The sequence below is a fragment of the Nothobranchius furzeri genome, chromosome 12, assembly GCF_043380555.1.
Source record: "Nothobranchius furzeri strain GRZ-AD chromosome 12, NfurGRZ-RIMD1, whole genome shotgun sequence".
Classification (NCBI taxonomy): domain Eukaryota; kingdom Metazoa; phylum Chordata; class Actinopteri; order Cyprinodontiformes; family Nothobranchiidae; genus Nothobranchius; species Nothobranchius furzeri.
In genome coordinates, this window is record NC_091752.1 from 57,394,720 (window position 1) to 57,413,768 (window position 19,049).

General features: G+C 43.0%; 1 protein-coding gene across 2 annotated transcripts in view; it reads right to left on the reverse strand.

Moving 5' to 3' along the window:
* Window positions 1-1,159: 1,159 nt before the first annotated feature.
* Window positions 1,160-19,049, reverse strand: part of prkar1b (protein kinase, cAMP-dependent, regulatory, type I, beta) — a 99,449-nt gene continuing 81,559 nt past the window's right edge. For both annotated transcript variants that reach the window (XM_015945601.3, XM_015945602.3), the window contains 4 exons: window positions 14,278-14,338; window positions 12,126-12,247; window positions 2,220-2,301; window positions 1,160-1,464 (listed from right to left, as the gene is read on the reverse strand). In XM_015945601.3, the coding sequence (XP_015801087.1) occupies window positions 1,292-1,464; window positions 2,220-2,301; window positions 12,126-12,247; window positions 14,278-14,338 (438 nt within the window). In that variant the 3' untranslated portion in view covers window positions 1,160-1,291. The remainder of the gene's footprint in view (window positions 1,465-2,219; window positions 2,302-12,125; window positions 12,248-14,277; window positions 14,339-19,049) is intronic.

Sequence of the window (19,049 nt, forward strand, 5' to 3'; positions counted from 1 at the left end):
ATCTGCATGGACCCAACGCCGTCCTCAGCACTACAACAACCAAACTAAATGCTCGGCGTGTAGGTGTGTGTTAAACGTTTGGTTTCATCCTGAGACAGTGAAAGCAGAGGAGTGTGATGGTAACACTACTGCGCCTTTGGAGTAAAACAGATCAGAGATCAGCCTGAACAGCTTCTAGGAACATGTTTCTACTGAAAGCAGCAACAATTCTGTAAACTCATTTGTGATGAATAATTTCATGTTTAATGTAATTTTACTAAGAAGAGATCAAACCTACCTTACTAAAGCTATTGGCTGTTTATCAAAAGTCTGATTTCCCCATGAACCCAAAGTCTGGTTGTTAGGAGTCTCATCGCTTTTCTAAGTGAAGAACATGAACCGCTGAAAATGTGGATTTTTAAAAACTAAAAGCATGTTCTCAAGCTTTTTTTACAGGACTTCCACTAACAAAGCTAAAAGTGATGGAGATGGACTTCATGAAGCTGTGGAATGTCTGTTTTTGGCATTAATGATAAATCACGCTTTAGATACTCAGACAGTAGATCTTCAGCAAGGCTGAGTGAAAGCTGGCTTCATATTTTTTCTCTGATTTGTCTGAAATACATATTTAAAAAATCCACAAAGTCAAAATTTACGTCAACTTAAAACCGTCTTTATGACTTCCCACCTGAAACCAGTAGTAAAAGCACTCTGAAGCAAAAAGTAGCCAATAATATAGTTTTCTTAATGATTTTACCACTATAGTACATTTGAAATAACACATTTGTCTAGCATGTGTTTAATTTAATCCAGAAATGATGTCACCACAGTCAAAAGTTAAAAAGGCTAACAGCCAGCGAGTGAAGAAATGTGAACCCACTTCCTCATGCTGAACGTAAACATTACTTTTCCTTCTTTGTGTCTTGTGATGGTTTTCCATCCTCCTCATAAATAAGTTCAAAGTGCAAACACCAGTTTTGGTCAGCCCTGCATGCATCATGTACAGCTGACACACCATTCATTTACATGATGAGTTAAATGTTTCACTTTCCACTCTGCTTTGAACTCCCCTGCATTGTTGTGTTTGACATAAAGCTACATGACAGAACAGATCAAGCCAAAGTGCACAAGGTAAAAAAAATAATATGTATATATATATATATATGCGCAAACTAGAAAAAGGGCAGAAGTGAGCCTTGTGGATGTTATTTTGGATTGAAAATCTTCACCCTTCATCCTCCCATCCCATTTCCCACCCTCTCGCTGAATCTCTGATGCTGATGCTGCACACCCCTGCTGGGGGTGTGGACTCTCACACAGTGAGGGAGATGAAGCTGTTGTATCTCTGGATGTTCCTCTTCAGGATCTCGGAGCACGGGCCCAGCACACGCTCAAAGCGAGGCCTGTCCAGCTTCACACACTTCAGGGGCCCACGGGCCACCACGGTAGCTGCCCTGGGACGGTTCAGCAACAGGGCAATCTCCCCTGGGTGGATAAGAGGAGGAGAGAAAGATCAGCTAATCAAGTGTTAATTGATTTATGCATTAATAATTCATGTAATATTGATGATTGGAAAAAAAATCTATTTATTTGAATAGTTAAAACCAGATATTGATGGAAACTATTTTTGGCTAAAACAAAAGTTAAACTTTAATCAAGTTGTCTACTTGCATCATTTCTATTCAGGGGAGCGCAATTATTGATGATTAAGCCGGTCAACACATCTATCAAAATTCTTATTCTTTTCTCTTTTCTGGACAGTAAATAGCTGAGTCATGAAATCTCCAGAGAAATGTTCTGCATTGCAGTTCAAATCCATCTGTAATGTGTTCAAAGATAAAGTCATAGATCGTATAGAAGCAAGCCTGTAAAACTGCGGCTCATACACGAGACAACACTTTATTCCATCATCTCCGGATTAAAAGCTGTATCTGCCACTGAACATGATGAATTTACTAATGTTGGCACCATTTTGGAAAACTTTAAATCTGATTTGGTTGAAGACCACTAAAAGTGTTAGCTCTGTAATATTGAGTCTGCAGAATGAAAACAGGAAACCGCTGTAAGATGGGCATGTCAGCGATGAGTGCAAAAATCAGAAACTGGTTTACTAAACAACGACCAGTGCTTCTTTAATTAATGTAAAAGTTGACATATAATACTTAGACAAGAGTGACTTATTTTGTGTGTCTTATAACTTTCTGTGTGAAAGAAAAAAAGCCAGACCCCACCAGACTCACCAAAGTAGTCAGAGGGTCCGAGGCGGCCGACCTCAACATACTCCTCATTATCAGACCTGCGCTGCAGAACAGAAGCTATGCCCTGTACACAGAAACAGAAAGGAAAAAGCTGGGTGAAGTAAAGAAGACCGAGGCAAGAAAAAAAAGAACTGTTTAAGGAGAGGGTGCGTGTGAAGGGGGGCACTGGTAATCATCAGGAGGATTAGGCTGGGCAGAAATTCCTTTGCTTAATACGAACACAGGTGCACAGGATTTAGTTCACTTTCTTTAGGATGGACACCTGTTGAGTGGGACATACATGAGCAGAAACACATTTATTTGTTCCACACGACAAATTGATTAGTTCAGCTTTAAATCCACTAGAGTGTCATAAACATCTAAGTCCATTAGAGGCTGAACTGAAAGTGTCTCCATCACAAAATCCTCCTGAACAAGAATCCTTCCATTAAATGGAAACACCGGTGTTGTCTAAGTATCTGGGGTTTCAGTCCCAAAAGGACCTCACACACACACACACACACACACACACACACACACACACACACGCATGTTCAGACATATGCACACAAACACACACACACATACGCACGCACGCACGCACACACACACACACACACACACACACACACACACACGCGCGCACACACACACATATGCACACACACACAAACACACACACACACGCACGCACGCACGCACACACACACAAACCCACACACACACACACATATGCACACACACGCGCGCGCGCACACACACACATATGCACACACACACAAACACACACACACAAGCGTGCGCACACACACACGCACACAAAGTTTGTGTAAACAGCATGAGGTATTGTTGTTTTCAAATTCAAAAATACTTTATTAATCCCAGAGGGAAATTGATTGCTGTAGTAGCTCAGGATAATGATAATAATCAAGTCATCAAAGAGTTGTTGTATATAACAATGGCTGTTGGCAGGAAGGATCTCCAGTAGCGGTCAGTGTTGCAGCAGAACTGAAGAAGCCTCTGACTGAAGACACTCTTCCGTTGTCGGACAGTCTTGTGAAGAGAATGCTCAGGGTTGCCCATCATTTTCTTGATTCTCTGGAGAATCCTTCTTTGCATTATCTCCTCCAGTGATTCCACAGTCGTCCCCAGAACAGAACCAGCCTTTTTAATTAGGCTGTTGAGCTTTTTCAGGTCCCTGCTTCTGATGCTGCTACCCCAACAGACGATGGCTGAAGAGATTACACTCTCAACAACAGACTTGTAGAAGATCTGCAGCATCTTGCTACAGACATTGAAGGACCTTAGCATCCTCAAGAAGTGCAGTCTGCTGTGTCCCTTCTTGTAAACGGCTTCGCTGTTCTTTCTCCAGTCCAGTCTGTTGTCCAGGTGAACTCCAAGGTATTTGTATTCCTCAACCACCTCCACTTCTTCTCCCATGATGGAAACAGTGTTTGACTCCACCCTGTTTCTTCTGAAGTCTAAAATCATCTCCTTTGTTTTGTTCACATTCAAGGTCAGATGATTGTTTCCACACCATGCCACAAAGCACTCCACCAGCTCTTCGTGTGTGTGCATGTGTGTGTGTGTGTGTGTGTGTGTATGTGTGCACAGTCAGTGCTGATTCTAGATTAACTTTATTTGATAGCAGGTAAAAAAGTACCATAAGACGGGAACTTCCCAGCTACTCTTGGCTTGTTAAAAAAAATACTCGACTATTCCAGAAATCCTTAATCCTTTTCTGTTTTCTCTGCTCCTGGTGCTGACCAGGCTAATATTCCTAAATATGAATATAATGAGGCTTAATGAGAGACCCAGAATTGCCAGCTACTCTGTGCAGGCGCACAAAGTTGAGCTTGTTTCAGTCAAAGGGATGTGTGTGACTCACCGGGTTTGTGCTTGAAATGAGCTGTGGAGAAGTAGTGGATTCTATTCAAGTAAAGAATGGTGTGAGCGTGTCCTTCTCAGGAAAGACCTGGGCACACCGTGCTGCGACGCATCAGCATGACACAGCAAAATAAATGTAGCTCTGGTCTTCTGCAGCAACAGTGAGCCTGTGGAGCGGCTATTATCGGGGGTGGCAGTATTAAATTGTCTTTTTGTTTCCAGAACCTCTAAGCAGCTGTGAATGAGCAGAAAGTCTGAATCCAAAAATAAAAACATGGAGTTCATTTCATTCTGGAACAGACTGTTGAGTCATTTTGTCTTTAAAAATGTTTTCTGAAGCCTGAAAGTAACTTTTGTTAAGAGACAACTACAGAGGTGCAGTGTGCAGTGTAACTCCTGACTGTGCAGTCATTACCAGCAACTGTAAAATCAGCCTTACTGGGCCTTTGGACAGCTTTTAGTGGCAAATGTTAAAACTGAAACAAAAGCATGCCCTGTTTCCTACTGACTGCCTCAGGTTGGTATAGCAAACACGAAGCAAGATGAACAGAGGTGTGTAAAAAGCATGTGAAGCCTCTTCTCTGGACTAACAGACAGGACTCTGAAGGGGATTTGTCACAAAAGAAAATATTTTGGCAAAAGTAAAGAAAAAATGAAATATTACAATATTTGAGGCTCTATTGCACTTCTGATTTGTTGCTGCATTAATAGACAGACTGATGTTTATAAATGAATGATCACATGGGCTCACTGGTGCTGCAGCTGGTTAGCACTGCTTCCTTGCAGCAGGAGCATCTAGGATTTGATTTAGGGATGCACCGATACCGATACCAGTATCGGTAAAAGTTAACCGATACCAGGAACCGATACCAATGCAGTTGCTTGAAAATGGCTTCACTGTAACTTGTCATTTCTGTTCACCTAATATTTTAGTTTTGTGACGATTTCCATCCATATATTTTACTTTTTATCCACCTCACAGTCTTTTCCTGTTGAAAGCAGGGAAGAAAATGAAATCTGTATTCCAAATCACTGCATTTTTTTGTGTGGTCGAAGTATCGGTATCGGTAATCGGCATTGGCGTGTACTCAGATCCAAGTATCGGCATCGTATCGGTTTGGAAAAAAGAGGTATCGGTGCATCCCTAATTTGATTCCCAACTTGAGCCTTTGTGCATGAATTCTGTAAGTTTTCCCGGCAACCCTACACTGGATTGAGTGAGTCAAGAAAACTGATGAAAGTGGAATTATGAAAGGTCAGCTAACAGATTGTAATTGTAAAAGAAAAGAGAGGGTGCATGTCACAGTGATCAAGCAAACTGGAGTAATATTTAAAGAATAGTTAAGAATTCCTGCAGCAGCAAACATCATGTCACAAATGTTCAGCAGCACTGTCCATCAAGTGTTAAAATAAAAGCTACTGCTGGCACTATAACTCTGTTAAAACTAGAGGAAGGAGAGTCAGGGAACAAGGCAGCTGGGAGAACGGCCCGAGTCGCTGCAGCAGTGAGACGGCACAATTTTCCCAGAAGGTTTCTAATACGGCTGGAGGTCATCTTAGGTTGTGAAAGAGCTAAATCAGACCACGGATTCAGTTTTCTTACTGGTCTTTCACAATGAAAGACTTTGGTGTATGAAGTCCAACACAAAGTGAGAATTCTGCTTAAAGATACATTTCTAATCTTTTAAAGTGTGTTTTTGTGAAAAGGACATGAAGATTTAAACGTGATCTCTATCTCTAATCTTAATAATGACATTAGTTAAACCAAATGCATAATAAATGTTGCATTTCCTAAACAGAAAGCTTGGTGGTTGCAGCAGAAATGGGTCATGGTTAGAGAACAGGGGAAGAAAACTGAACCAGTGTATTTCTGACTAAATGTTTATAATAATTCTGTCACAGAAAAACTAAATTAAATTAATGGCAGTGTGTGTGTAGCAATGCCATGGAGGGTTTTGGATTAGAATAGTTTTAAGTCAGTTTGTGCTAAAAAGACTCTTTAAAGGGTTAATGAAAGGCCACCCAGCCCCTATCGCCCTCTGTGGGCAGAAAATTCCACTTGCAACATCAGACTGGCAGGCTGCTCTGCTGGGACTTAGAAAAAATAGCGCTGACATACCTGGCGCTGCAGTCTGGTTCCAGCATGTTTTGGATCATGAACGCAGCTGACTTGTTTAATTTAGTGACGAATCACTCCTGTAGACACTAATGAAGGCTGGGAGACATTTTAGCTGTTAGATTAAGGTGTGAAAAAGACAAACGCACAGTGAGGAGATGGGTTTTGCTTTCGGTTCTTCAAACTGACACAAGGGGGTGCTAAAACTGCCTAGGTTCCCCATTAATTAGAACTGATCTCAGACTCAGAAACAAGAGGTCAGATATTAGATAATCATAATCATATTATTTTCACTGAACTCCACTTAAAAACAAATAAACTGTCTGCAGACCGGCATAATTTGGGACATTATTTATGACAAAGTAACTCAATGGAAGACTCCAAGGCAGCAGGACGTCTTTGTATAAATAAAATAAGGTGATATTAACCACTGGATGGTTTGCTGCTCTACTTTTTTGTTCTTTGTCATTTTTTTATCTTTATTTATACCTTTAGAACCAGAGATATATATATTTGTACATTTTTTTCTTGCTCTGCACAAGACGTGTGTGTGCTTTCTGATCATTTTAACATAAAAACCCTAAAGAAACATCAATCTGCGTTTTCAGTCTGAGCCCATCTGAGATATTTGCTCATGAACATAAATGAGGTGCCCCTGTGTTAATCTACAGCGCTGGTCACTCCAATCAATGCTTTTTAAAAAGCCCTTACTGTTTATAGACTGACCTATCGAAGCACAATTCAAACAACCCAGTTTATATTTCTGGCTTTGAAGGAGCAAAGCAATAAAAGGTGAACTGGGCTCTGAGAGTTCTATGTTTACGACCCGAGGAATACCCTCCTTTCCATTCACGTCCAAACAAAACTAGTGAGACAGAGCAGCACCTCAGCAAAAGCTGTTCCTCGGTGAGCAGGCCTCCTCCAGTGTGGTCCAGATAACCATCTCCTACTGTACCAGCTCAGGGGGAGAGCTCTGCTTCACAGATATCTGTTTTATAAACACCAGAGAGCCACTTCTGCCCAACAACGGAGGTCTGTTAACAACAACAGACAGCAGAGCAGATCAGGCAGAGAGAGAAAAACAAACAGAGAATATGAATGAATGAGGACCAGACAGAGAAATAATAAATATGTGCATCAATTAAAGAAACCACAACCACCCATCAGTCCTTCAACAGACCCTTTATCTCCAGCCACAGTCCAATAGCTAAACAAGTATTTCAGACAAAGGGTGGAATGTGTTAAAGTGAGAAATGAAAGCTTGTGAGTTTGTTACAACCACTGGAAGGACAGCGACAGAGAAAGGTGATATAGCCTGTTCCACCCAGCACCTTTTCATTCCCAAACCAACACACACTCAGCTTACCTACATCCACCTTCTGACAGCGTCACCTAAAGCAATTCCACAAATAAGTCAAGCAGTGATGTTTGCCCTACAACTGCAGCTTGTGCGTACAGATAAAAACAGCTCCATTTGTTAACAGCATTGATCTGTAGCTAATGAAAGCCCTGCTGATTAGTTGGTCTCAGGCTAAAACCCAGGAGACAAATACTGTAGACGATCCACAGAGAGCTCTCCTCCGTGTGACCCACAGGGACCCTTCAGATCCTGTCTGCATGATTACTTTGGTGGGAGGTCAAAAGACATGTGGGCTAGCTGAAATACTGCTTAGCCTGATGCCTGGACAAGATGAGAGTAAATATATGAGCAGTGGAGATGAGATGGTGAACATCCATCTCCTGATTCTGCAGACCTTTCATCCAGACACTGATACGTAATCGCTTGAGATGTGTGAGCTTGATGTGATTTAAATGAGACTTAAATTTTAAGTCCTAAACATCTGTATTTCCTCCTAGCGGCAGCTTTTCTTTTTGACGTGACAAGATGTCTCCAAACAAAAACCATGTAGCAATAAATGATCACCTGATTTTCCACATCCTATGAATGGATTAAAAGACAGCTAACGGTGTTCCACAGTAACCAATACATACATGTATCACGTTAAAGTAAAGCATATGTTTGGTTGTTGGAAATTTACATGTCCCATAAGAATGATGAAATCTTTTTAATGATTCTTGTCTCCAGATTTACAGTCTTACTCTTGAGACTCCAGGCCACATAATTAAATTGGGGTAGAAGTAGCTTCCCAGCAGTAGCCAGTGGTCCGTCATCTCAGTTTGGAGATTCGGTGGCTGTTATCAGAAGGCTGACTAATAAAGAACAGACTTCTACCTTTGGAAATAATCCAAACAGCCTTTTATTGATGGGTGGATAAGATGATGTCTATAAGAACCAGATTATACAGATTATACAGCATAACCAGATTATACAGAATAAAGAGATACAACTGCGTTAGCTCAGCTCAACTGGGAGAAGAGTAAAAAAAAATGGTATTAGTAATATTAGTATTATTATTAGTAGTAGTAGTAGTAATGGTAGTAGTAGTACTAATAGTAGTAGTAGTAATAGTAGTAGTAGTAGTAGTACTAAAAGTAGTAGTAGTAGTAGTAGTAACATTAGTAGTAGTAGTAGTAGTAGTAGTAGTAGTAGTAACATTAGTTGTAGTAGTAGTAGTAGTAGTAGTAACATTAGTTGTAGTAGTAGTAGTAGTAGTAGTAGTAGTAACATTAGTTGTAGTAGTAGTAGTAGTAGTAGTAGTAGTAGTACTAGTAACATTAGTAGTAGTAGTATTGGTAACAGTAGTAGTAGTAGTAGTAGTAGTAACATTAGTTGTAGTAGTAGTAGTAGTAGTAGTAGTAGTAACATTAGTTGTAGTAGTAGTAGTAGTAGTAGTAGTAGTAGTAGTAGTAGTAGTACTAGTAACATTAGTAGTAGTAGTATTGGTAACAGTAGTAGTAGTAGTAGTATTGGTAACAGTAGTAGTAGTAGTAGTAGTAGTAGTAGTACTAGTAACATTAGTAGTAGTAGTAGTAGTATTGGTAACAGTAGTAGTAGTAGTAGTAGTAGTAGTAGTAGTAGTAGTAGTAGTAACATTAGTTGTAGTAGTAGTAGTAGTAGTAGTAGTAGTAGTAGTAACATTAGTTGTAGTAGTAGTAGTAGTAGTAGTAGTAGTAGTAGTAGTAGTAGTAGTAGTAGTAGTAGTAGAGTGGGTTAGGGTCACAAAATGACCGGACTGCTTTCATGCGTCACGGTGCGCAGGTGAGTCGAGCGGAGGTGAGGTTTTAATGGTAAGCACGCGGGACAAGGAAACAACGGACAGACAAGGAACACAGAGCTGGGAGGGTTTAAATGCACGGGGAGCCGGGATCTACAGTGACTGGGAGACGAGAGGCAGGTGGGAGTAAGCAGGAGAGACACAGGACTGAACAGAATGGGAAGACAGGTCAGGTCGTGACATCATGTTTGACTTCCTGTCTGGCCTGATCTGAACTGCTGAGCTTGCTGCATTCTGGAAGTGTAGCGTCTAAAATATAGACTTGAAGGGTAAATTTAGTGGAGCAGTGTGTCTTTCTGGAACATGTCCCAAACACAATGGAAACACACACACCCACCATAACGGCGACTGATTTTTGCCTACCACGCTTCACGAATGTTATGCAAGGCTTACAGGTCTGATGGAAAGGCCCTGTTAGCTTGACTCATCACTGAGAAGTTCTCTTTGACAACCTTTCTCTGTTAGGACACATTTAGGATTCCATGATTTACTTCATGATTTACTCATTCTTGTAACTTCTGCAAACGTCTCTGTTTTGTAGGATCTACTCTAAATGTATGGCTGGAGGAAAAAGGTTGCTAAAAGCCACAGGGAGAGAAGGAGGCAGGAGGAGCTGATGGTTCAGACTTTTGGTCCAGAGCTTGTAAAGGTTTGTTGTGAGAATAAAAAGCAAACATGTCACTTTCCATGAACGAACCCTTTTTCCTGTTAAGCTAAGAACGTGATGTCTCTATACCTTCCTTTTGTAAGCCCTCCCATCTTTGTGGACGTGTTCTGTGGCTGTTCCACCAAGAGAACAGGGAAAAACAGAGTAGAAACGAATAGATATGAAAACTACAGAAAAAAAAGCTAAGCAGGAGCGTCTGACATGTCAGCTTTGTGTGTGATCATAATTGGAGAGACACATGATGAAAAATTACAAGAGGAGAAGATCGTGAGCGTGCAGGGGGCTGATCTCAGAATTACTGACACTTTTAAAACTCTCCACTCCCTCCTTACTTTGTGGTCTTCCTCTTTACCCACACGTCCCTGCCCTCTTTGACTCATCTCTCTCTCTTACTGTCTGTCTCTCTCGTCTCCCTCCCGGGAGGCTGGGTCTCCTGACCTCGTGTGAAAGTCAGCAGCACACATTCCACCCTGGTCCACTCTGCTCTGGGAAAATCAGGCTTCATGAGACATGAGCTTAAAGAAAGCACTGGGCTGCTGCAGGCTGCTGTACAGTAGGAGGTAAAATAACGGATATGCACAGCAATAAAAGTCTGAAATAGAGAGAAACCAGGCTGGAAAGTGATTATTTATTTACTAAAGAGCTAATCTTTCTCCAGAACAATGAAATGTATGCTTACTGAGGAGTGCAGACCAGAAGAAATAACACACAGAAAGATGAACAAACTCTATTCACTGTGCGATCCCCTAGAGTCCTCTCCAAACCTTTCCATAGTTTTTCCTTGCTGGAACAGACAAACCCTCAGATTGATGAGTCATGTGTTGCTAATTGTAGCATTTGTGTCTGTTTCCATTTTCTGCAGTCAAACTGGCTTTTAAGAGTCTTTGCTGCTTAATGTGGAGCCCTCAACTCCACCAACTCTGTTAATAAAAGAGGGTTGATGTAGCGCACATGCAGCTCTGTGAAACATTTATTTTGTCTAAACTGTCGAAGCAACGGCCTTCAGCTTGAAGGAGGAGTTACTTCTTTCAGATAAAACAAAACAAAATATTGTTTTATGGGCAAAATGTGTCCAAAGGTGTGTGAAAAGTTCATAAAATAAAACAGGCCTTAAATCCATCAAACACACACACACACACACACACACACACACACACACACACACACACACACACACCTATAAATGTCATTTAAGGTCAGGTTTTTCCTACAGTGTGCCTATTTATTGAGATGAAATGAAGGAAGTGTTTTTATCTTTTATTCTTATATCCAGCCAACGTGTGCGTGCGTGCGTGTGTGTGTGTGTGTGTGTGCGCACACACTCCTACAGCTGTCCTCAATTTTGGGGTGTTGTGTCTACATTTTGACTTCTGGCAAGTAAAATCCACTCTGATGAACATCCAGTGAACATCTTAGTCAATGAACTGGAAGTCAGAATATTAACCTTAATAGTTGCAGCTTTAACAGAGTACCATAAATGTATATTTGAAGGAGGGAACAGCTACCTGGATGCAGGACACAGGAGGACCTGACAGACAATAATTTATGAATTTGAAAAAGGGAGACTTTAACCTCCAAGTGAGTCTAGAAAAACGAGGAAGGCAAAAAACGGCAGCAGATTGTGCCTCTGCCCCCCTCCCCCCCCCCCAGACAGAATCCTCCTGACTTGACCCTGGTGAAAGCTGAATAAGTATGGAGTTAATCAAAAGTGTGTTAGGATGACAGGCAGGGGGCCCTTCACGAAGCCATGCCAGGGGCCCCAGTTCCACAAAGCCTGCAGTGTATAAGAGGGGGACAACTCTTTGCACAGAAATCATAGCTGAGGATGGGGGGGGGGGGGGGGGGGCAGGTAGTCTGTCTGCTGGTGGCAATAAACTGAGAACAGTTCCGATGTCAGTGCAGCCCACCAACGTCTCTGTTTGATGGTATGCACATCAGCCCCAGCGCCCACCTGATGACACACACAAGGTCTCGGGTCTCATGTGTCAACACTTCCAGCTTACAGGAAGCGTGACATTTAGGGAAAATTAGCTTACACAATGACGTGACATGACAGACGATACCTCTGTAATAATGAAGAAGTCGTCTCCAGGCTCTCCCTGAACCACAATCTTCTCTCCATCTTCAAACTGAACAGGCTCCAGAGCATCAGCCACCGTCAGGCGCTCCCACTTATCCAAAGACTCTGCAAACAGACGACAAACACAATGCCTGCTCAGATGTATTCATCCACATTTCGTGATCGCAGAGCCTCGTCCCATGGTCCTGCAGCAAGCTGCTGGGATAAATCCCAGGCTAATCCTGTCATTCATCAATAACCATTACACCTGAGATCCCTTAGCTGCTCCAACATTTCAAGGAGGCCCACAGAGTGTAACCACCCTGAATCTGTTCTGACTGCTGGTTGTGGTGACAGAGTTACGGTTTATCCAAGCACAGCTAGGTCTAGTTTTGGCAGAGTAAACCACAGAAGGCAAGCTAGCAACGGCTGATGTCACGAAGAGTCTAAAACAATAAAATGGCAGGTTTAGCTGCTTTAATAACAGCGATCTACTAAAGCATGATGTTGGAAAACATGAATGCGTTCTACATTTAATTTCAATTATAACATGAGACCAACTATAATAGTGAATACTATTTACTTTACAGCTCTGAAGGACAAATGACTCATTTAGGAGTTGGGAAAGACTTCTGCTAAAACTTGTGATAGTATCTTTTGAGTTTCAAGTCATCTCCAACATCTGCCTGATGATCTTTCCAGCACAGCCCAAAATATTATCGTTTTATAAAAACCGGAACCAGGTTCTAACCAAAAGAACTGCAAGTGACTGAGAACTGGTATTTGAAGAAAAGGCAGGCGCTAATGAACTGAGCATCTCCACACAGATGTTCCACTCCGTCGTTCAGCAGATCACAGTGGTCTAACCTTACCAGCCTATAGATCTCCAAGCAGAATGTGATTTGTCTTCAATGAAGCGCTCCGTTTCCTCAGCTTTGTCCAGATGACAAGATTATTCTTTGTTTTATTGGACTAAGATGAGTTTAAGGTGTAAAACTACATCAGAATATCTTTATCTATTGTCTCCCAATGTGCTTAGAAACAGATCCAGGTGTGTGTGTGTGTGTGTGTGTGTGTGTGTGTGTGTGTGTGTGTGTGTGTGTGTGTGTGTGTGTGTGTACTTAGGATTAACTAAGCTAGGTCTGGCAGCATTGGAGGTGTCCAGTGTCTTCTCTGGTGGGGCCGGGGTGTCTGCCGGACCCAGATGGATGTCTTCTGTCTGGCTGCAAGCTAAAGGCAGCAGGTCTCAAAGAGGTGATCCCTAACGCCAAGGCAAGTAACGTGATACACAAATGTCTTGGCTAAAGAACCTACATTTCATGCTTCACGGAGCCTGGACCCGCTTGGATCACCTTGGTGCTTACATGCTTTGTAAACACGGAGGAAACTGACCACTTGGACGCTAAAGGCTAGCCTGTTTAAGTGTCTGAGTGACAAAACAACATTTGTTTTTCCTCCCTTCACACCACGACATCAAGGGGCTTGAACCCAATTTCGTGGCTATCTGAAAAATCAAAGCCAAATAAAACACTCCCGCCTCCCGCCCCTCCCACTATTCAGAGGCTGAGCAGCGAAGCAGAGCAACAGAACGAGAAATGAAGAGCGGTGAAACACTTCGCCAAGAGAGGTGGGTGCTTGAATGCAGACCTCAACACGGCTGTCAGTAAGGGAGCCGGGGAAGAAAAGGAAGCCATGAAAAGAGAGTGGACATCAGAGAGGCATTCTCACAAGACCTGAGTTGAGTGTATGTGTTTACTCACCCAGCTAATAACTCTGTACAGGGGGCTTGGCCTTACTCTATACACCGCACACACACCATCAAGTGGAAAAGGATGAGACGTCAGTTCCAATTGCAACTCAATTTGAAAGTCTGAATGAATCTCATTGGCCTCTCGTCTAAATCCTGCAGCCTGCTTATTTTGGAGTTTCCAGCGGGAAAGAGAGGCTAAGCCTAACTGGCCATCCCTTCACTGTCCACACAGAGACATTGCAGAGTGTTACTGGCTTTAGGTATGAGCAATGTGAGCAGATTAGGACAGTAAACACAGCTATGGGTCTCATGCAACAACATGCGCCTGTGTTTATGTGAGCCATTCTGTGGTATGGGGCCATTTAACTCGCCACCTGATTCTTCGTTAAACGTTAAACACACTTACCGAGGATGGAGACCTTGCTAAGAAACTCCTCATACATCTTCCTCTTTCTCAGTGTACTACCCTGTAAAACAAACACACATTTGACACAAATCATTTGACAGCACTGCAGTTCCACGAGACTAAGCTACATAACACTGAACTCACACTCACTGGAATGGTATGAAGTCAGTTTGATTTATTGTACAATTCCTCTCTCCTTTCATATTTATTGCAGAATTCTTGCAGTAAGCAAAACTCTTGATGTCATTCGTTTCCAAAAATATTAAGATGATTGCACTTCTTTTTAAATATAGGACAACTTTTAGGATTTGTTTGTAATGATGCTTAAGGTAACATTGTGTGTGCTGATAATGCACATGTGCGGCTTTTTTGTGGTCTTTGATCTTATCTTCAGGGCTAACCCCAAATGTAATTCACTGCCAGATATAAACAAAATAAAGCTTCGGGACTAGATTATTTGTGATTAGCAGATTGTAGTTCATGGGGTCATGCTTCTGGAGGTATGTATAAGATACACAGTAATGTTTATTGCACATGTGTGTGTGTGTGTGGGTGGGGGGTGGGGGGGGGGGGGGGGGTCTAACCCACCCACTAGGCAAGGGACTTTCCCTTCTCTGTCTCTGCCATGAAAATCAGGTGCTTCCTGACAAGTCTAAACCCAGAGGACCCCTTACCTAAATGCATTTCATCTTTTTTTTTTTTTTTTTTTACTCAAACCCATTCAGAGCGAACAGGGACGTTAAGCGAGGGAAAAAAAGACGGTGAGGAGAGACGATCGTGTCCGCCCTGTGTCTGCCTTTGCATATGGAAGTGATATATTGAGGCTTGGGGTGTCTTCAGTGCAAGTGCTTGAGTCCCGCTGCTGCCTCTAATTTTATATAATTTCACATTTTGTCTTAAAAGGGGAGAAAATCTTCCCAAGTGAGTCAGTGTCAAACTCAGGATCGTAAACAACTTGATTAAAGCAATTCTAGCCTGCTCTGCCTCCCTCCTGGATAAATGGTTTGAGTGTGTGTGTGTGTGTGTGTATGTGTGTGTGTGTGTGTGTGTGTGTGTGTGCAGGCAATGTAAGAAATCTGTTTTAAGTTCTGCCACTCACGTCTCAGTCATGCCTGAGCGGGGGGGGTGGGGGTGGGGGGGTGGGGGGGGGAATAAACTCGATCACAACCACTGTACTTCTACCGTCCTCAAACCCACATACTGTACACTTGTCCCTGAACATTCGTGAAAGCTTAAAGGCTTACCACACACACACACACACACACGCACGCACACACACACACACACACACACGCACACACACACATATGAACACATTATTCAGTACGTCTGATTTATGTGACTGCAGGAGGAAGGGCTGGGTGCGCCCGAGTAATGTCAGCAATGCAGGGGTTCACAGATGTTGATAGAAACCAAATGATGCCTTTTTCTATATTTTTATATCAAGAATTACACTTTTTTAGTTTGTGAATATTCTATTTTTCTCTTGCCTTCATCGCTATTGGCAGAGATCCTAATCCGGTCTACTTGGGAGGGCCTGAGCACATTGGCCACGTAAAAAAAATATCCTTGTGGACCTAAAGTCTTCACTCCTCTTGTGGTTGAAGATAAACCTGCCTTTGTGTCTGTTTGCTGTCTTTGAGGCAGGATCATCAAAGACTGGAGGTGTGGAGCAAAGCCAGACTAAACTAACTGTAGCTCACGCCTCATCTCGATCACCTTCATCTCTGTCCAATGCCCCCCCCCCCCCCCACACACACACACCACCCTTCATCACTCTTTACTTCTTGTTTCCTTTTGTCTTGTGTTCGGCTTGTTGACAATGGCCTGTCAGGTTGATAATAGCTTTAGATGTAACTGTGTCTGCTTAAATACCCCGATGATACAACAAGGCTGGCATTGTGTGACTGATGGCAGCACAATGGGGAGAGTGTGTTTGTTACAAGCGTTGGTGTGATTATGTTTTCTCACCTCCTGTAAGTGAAGGGACAAGGTCTAAAAGGACGTCTTGTCAGCACAAGACCCCGCTGGCATGAAGTGTCATCAACATGCTCACTGAGTTCATAAGTTCTTTTTATCACGAGAGCCTTAAACTGGCAGCATAAAGCACAAAGGCAAACATTAATTCTGGGATATCTAGAGCGCCACGAATACTTGTGTTTTCTGGCCCAAACAAAAAGGCAAGTAGAGAGACTGACCAAGAAAAATATAAGCCAGAGCCCAGATACAATTTAAGCACATTTAGCTTAAACCTAAGGCTGCTTTCCCACACATCCTACCTCTGACTACGTCGTAAAACAGAAGTTTCAGAATCAGAACCAGAACCAGAATCAGAAACAAAACCAGAATCAGAACCAGAACCAGAATCTGAAGGGTTTTCATTGCCATATTAGGCCCTGTCCACACGTAGCCGGGGATCTGCCAAAACGTAGATATTTTTCTACGTTTTGGCCTGTCATCCACATGAAAACGGGAGTTTTTTCACACGAAAATGGATCTTTTTAAAAACTCCGGCCAAAGTGAAGATCTGCGTTTTCTCCGTTTTGGGTGTCTGCGTGTGGACAGACAAAACCGGAGTTTTAAGGTCCGCAACGTCACTTTCCGCGACAAAAAAGTGCTGACATCACATGTGCGACCTGTGTTCACACTAGCCGACAGCATGGATGCCCTCAGAGCTGCGCTCGCATTATCATTTGTCCAAGCGCTTTTTGCTTGTTTGTTTTTGCAAGCGGAATTACTGCTCCTTGCGGAAGACCACAGACGAAGGACGAGGTTAAGAACGGGGGAAGTACTGCCGCCTACAGGTCTGGCATGTCCTTAACAACGTATTTATCCGGGTACGTGTGGACAGAGTTTTTTTTTTAACGAGGTGGTGTGGATGCAAGTTTTTGGAGGGGCGGATATTCGTTAAAAAAAAACGGCTACGTGTGGACTAGGCCTAAGAGAGAGAATCACACCAGCAGGAAATTGCTGCTGCACTTGGTGCAAGACAAAATAAATGATGAGCTAAAATTAAAATCAGGTAATGCACACAAAGAAATGATAATAATATAAAGTGGCAATAATTAGAGAAGCATATATACGAGTCAGTGTAGGTACTGGTCAGAGTGGATCCCTTCAGGTGCAAACACAACACAGGGTCTTGTGACTGAATCAAAGCAACTAGAGTGGGCAGTTCAATGACTGTTGTTCATGAGACCAACAGCAGAGGGGAAGAAACTGTTCTTGTGGCGAGAGGTTCTGGTCTGAATGGATCAGAGCCACCTGCCAGATGGGAGCGAGTCAAAGAGACCGAGTCCAGGGTGACACGGGTCTGCTGTGACCCGACCTGCACGCCTCAATGTCCTGGAAGTGTACAGGTCCTGTATGGAGGGAAGTTTGCAGTCAATGACCTTCTCAGCAGAGTGTACAACATGCTGCAGCCTCTTCATTTCCCTGATGGTAGCTCCAGTGTACCACATGGTGATTGAAGAGGACTGCGGTGTAGAACTGCCTCATCGACTGTACTGGCAGGTTAAATTTCTTCAGCTGCCTCAGGAAGTTCATCCTCGGCTGGCCGTTTTTCATGATGGAGGTGATGGTGGGCTCCCACTTGAGGTCCTGGGTGAAGGTGGTGCCCAGGAAGCGACACGAGTCCACTATTGTGAAGGGAGTATCAGACAGGGTTATGGGGGTAGGGGGTGTGTGTGCTTCCTAAAGTCCACAACAACCTCCGCTGTCTTCTGGGTGTTTAGCACCAGGTTGTTGTGGCTGCACCAGGAAACCAGCTGTTCGACCTCCGTTCTGTAGGCAGACTCATCCCCGTCAGAGATGAGTCCAGTGACGGTGGCGGTAAGCTTGATTAGCTCGACAGACTCGTGGTTGGAGGTGCAGCCGTTGGTGTACAGGGAGAACACAGCACTGAGGGGAACCGGTGCTGATGGTCCACAGGCCAGAGACATTCTTCCCCAGCCTCAGTTGCTGCTTCCTGTCCTTCAGGAAGTAATTTATAGGTTTAGGGTTATAGGAAATAAGAGGCTTACACATCCATGTTTTAGTAGAAATGTAGTGCCATCACTACACCAAGACTGAGTTTAACACCAACGCTCCATAAAGAAGCTTGCTTATGTGGGCAGCATTGACAAGCTGAGTGTACAGTTGTAATGTTTATGCAGCAAGTAAAGCTCCTAAATGTACAGTTGTTGAATAAATGTAAGTTTAAAACTGCTTGTGTGACACATAAGGTGTCATTTAAAGGCTGATAAAAGGCCTGACCCTGGAAAAGGCAGCTGCTGCACAGCATCTCTCAAGCTTATGACTAACTAGCTGCAGACACAAGGAATCGGCATCATTTTCAGTGAGAACCACACAAGCACCGACACAAAGAGCAAATGCTCATTGTGCTGGCTAAAGGCATTGCCAGAATACCACACTTTGTAAAGACAGCTCTACGAATCATTGACAGCAATAATTAACTACAGGTTTGTGTAATTGAATTTTGTTTCACCCCTCCTCACCTCCTGCTGCTGCTGGAAGGAGCGAAGGAATGAGGAGCTGCAGAGTGAGAATCCTCTAAGAGAAAGGTTACCCGGGCAGACTGGACCATCGGTTTAACTATGTGCTTCAGAGGTGACAGGAGAGCTAGGCAGACTCCTGCCAACCTTGCAGCCAGCCAAAAGATTTAAGAAGCACCTTCTTCCCTCTCTGAACTCCGTCTGCTGGCAGCGACGACATTTAGCTACAGACGGGAACTAGAAAGGTTAATTGGAGTCTAATTTATTTATGCTTACACA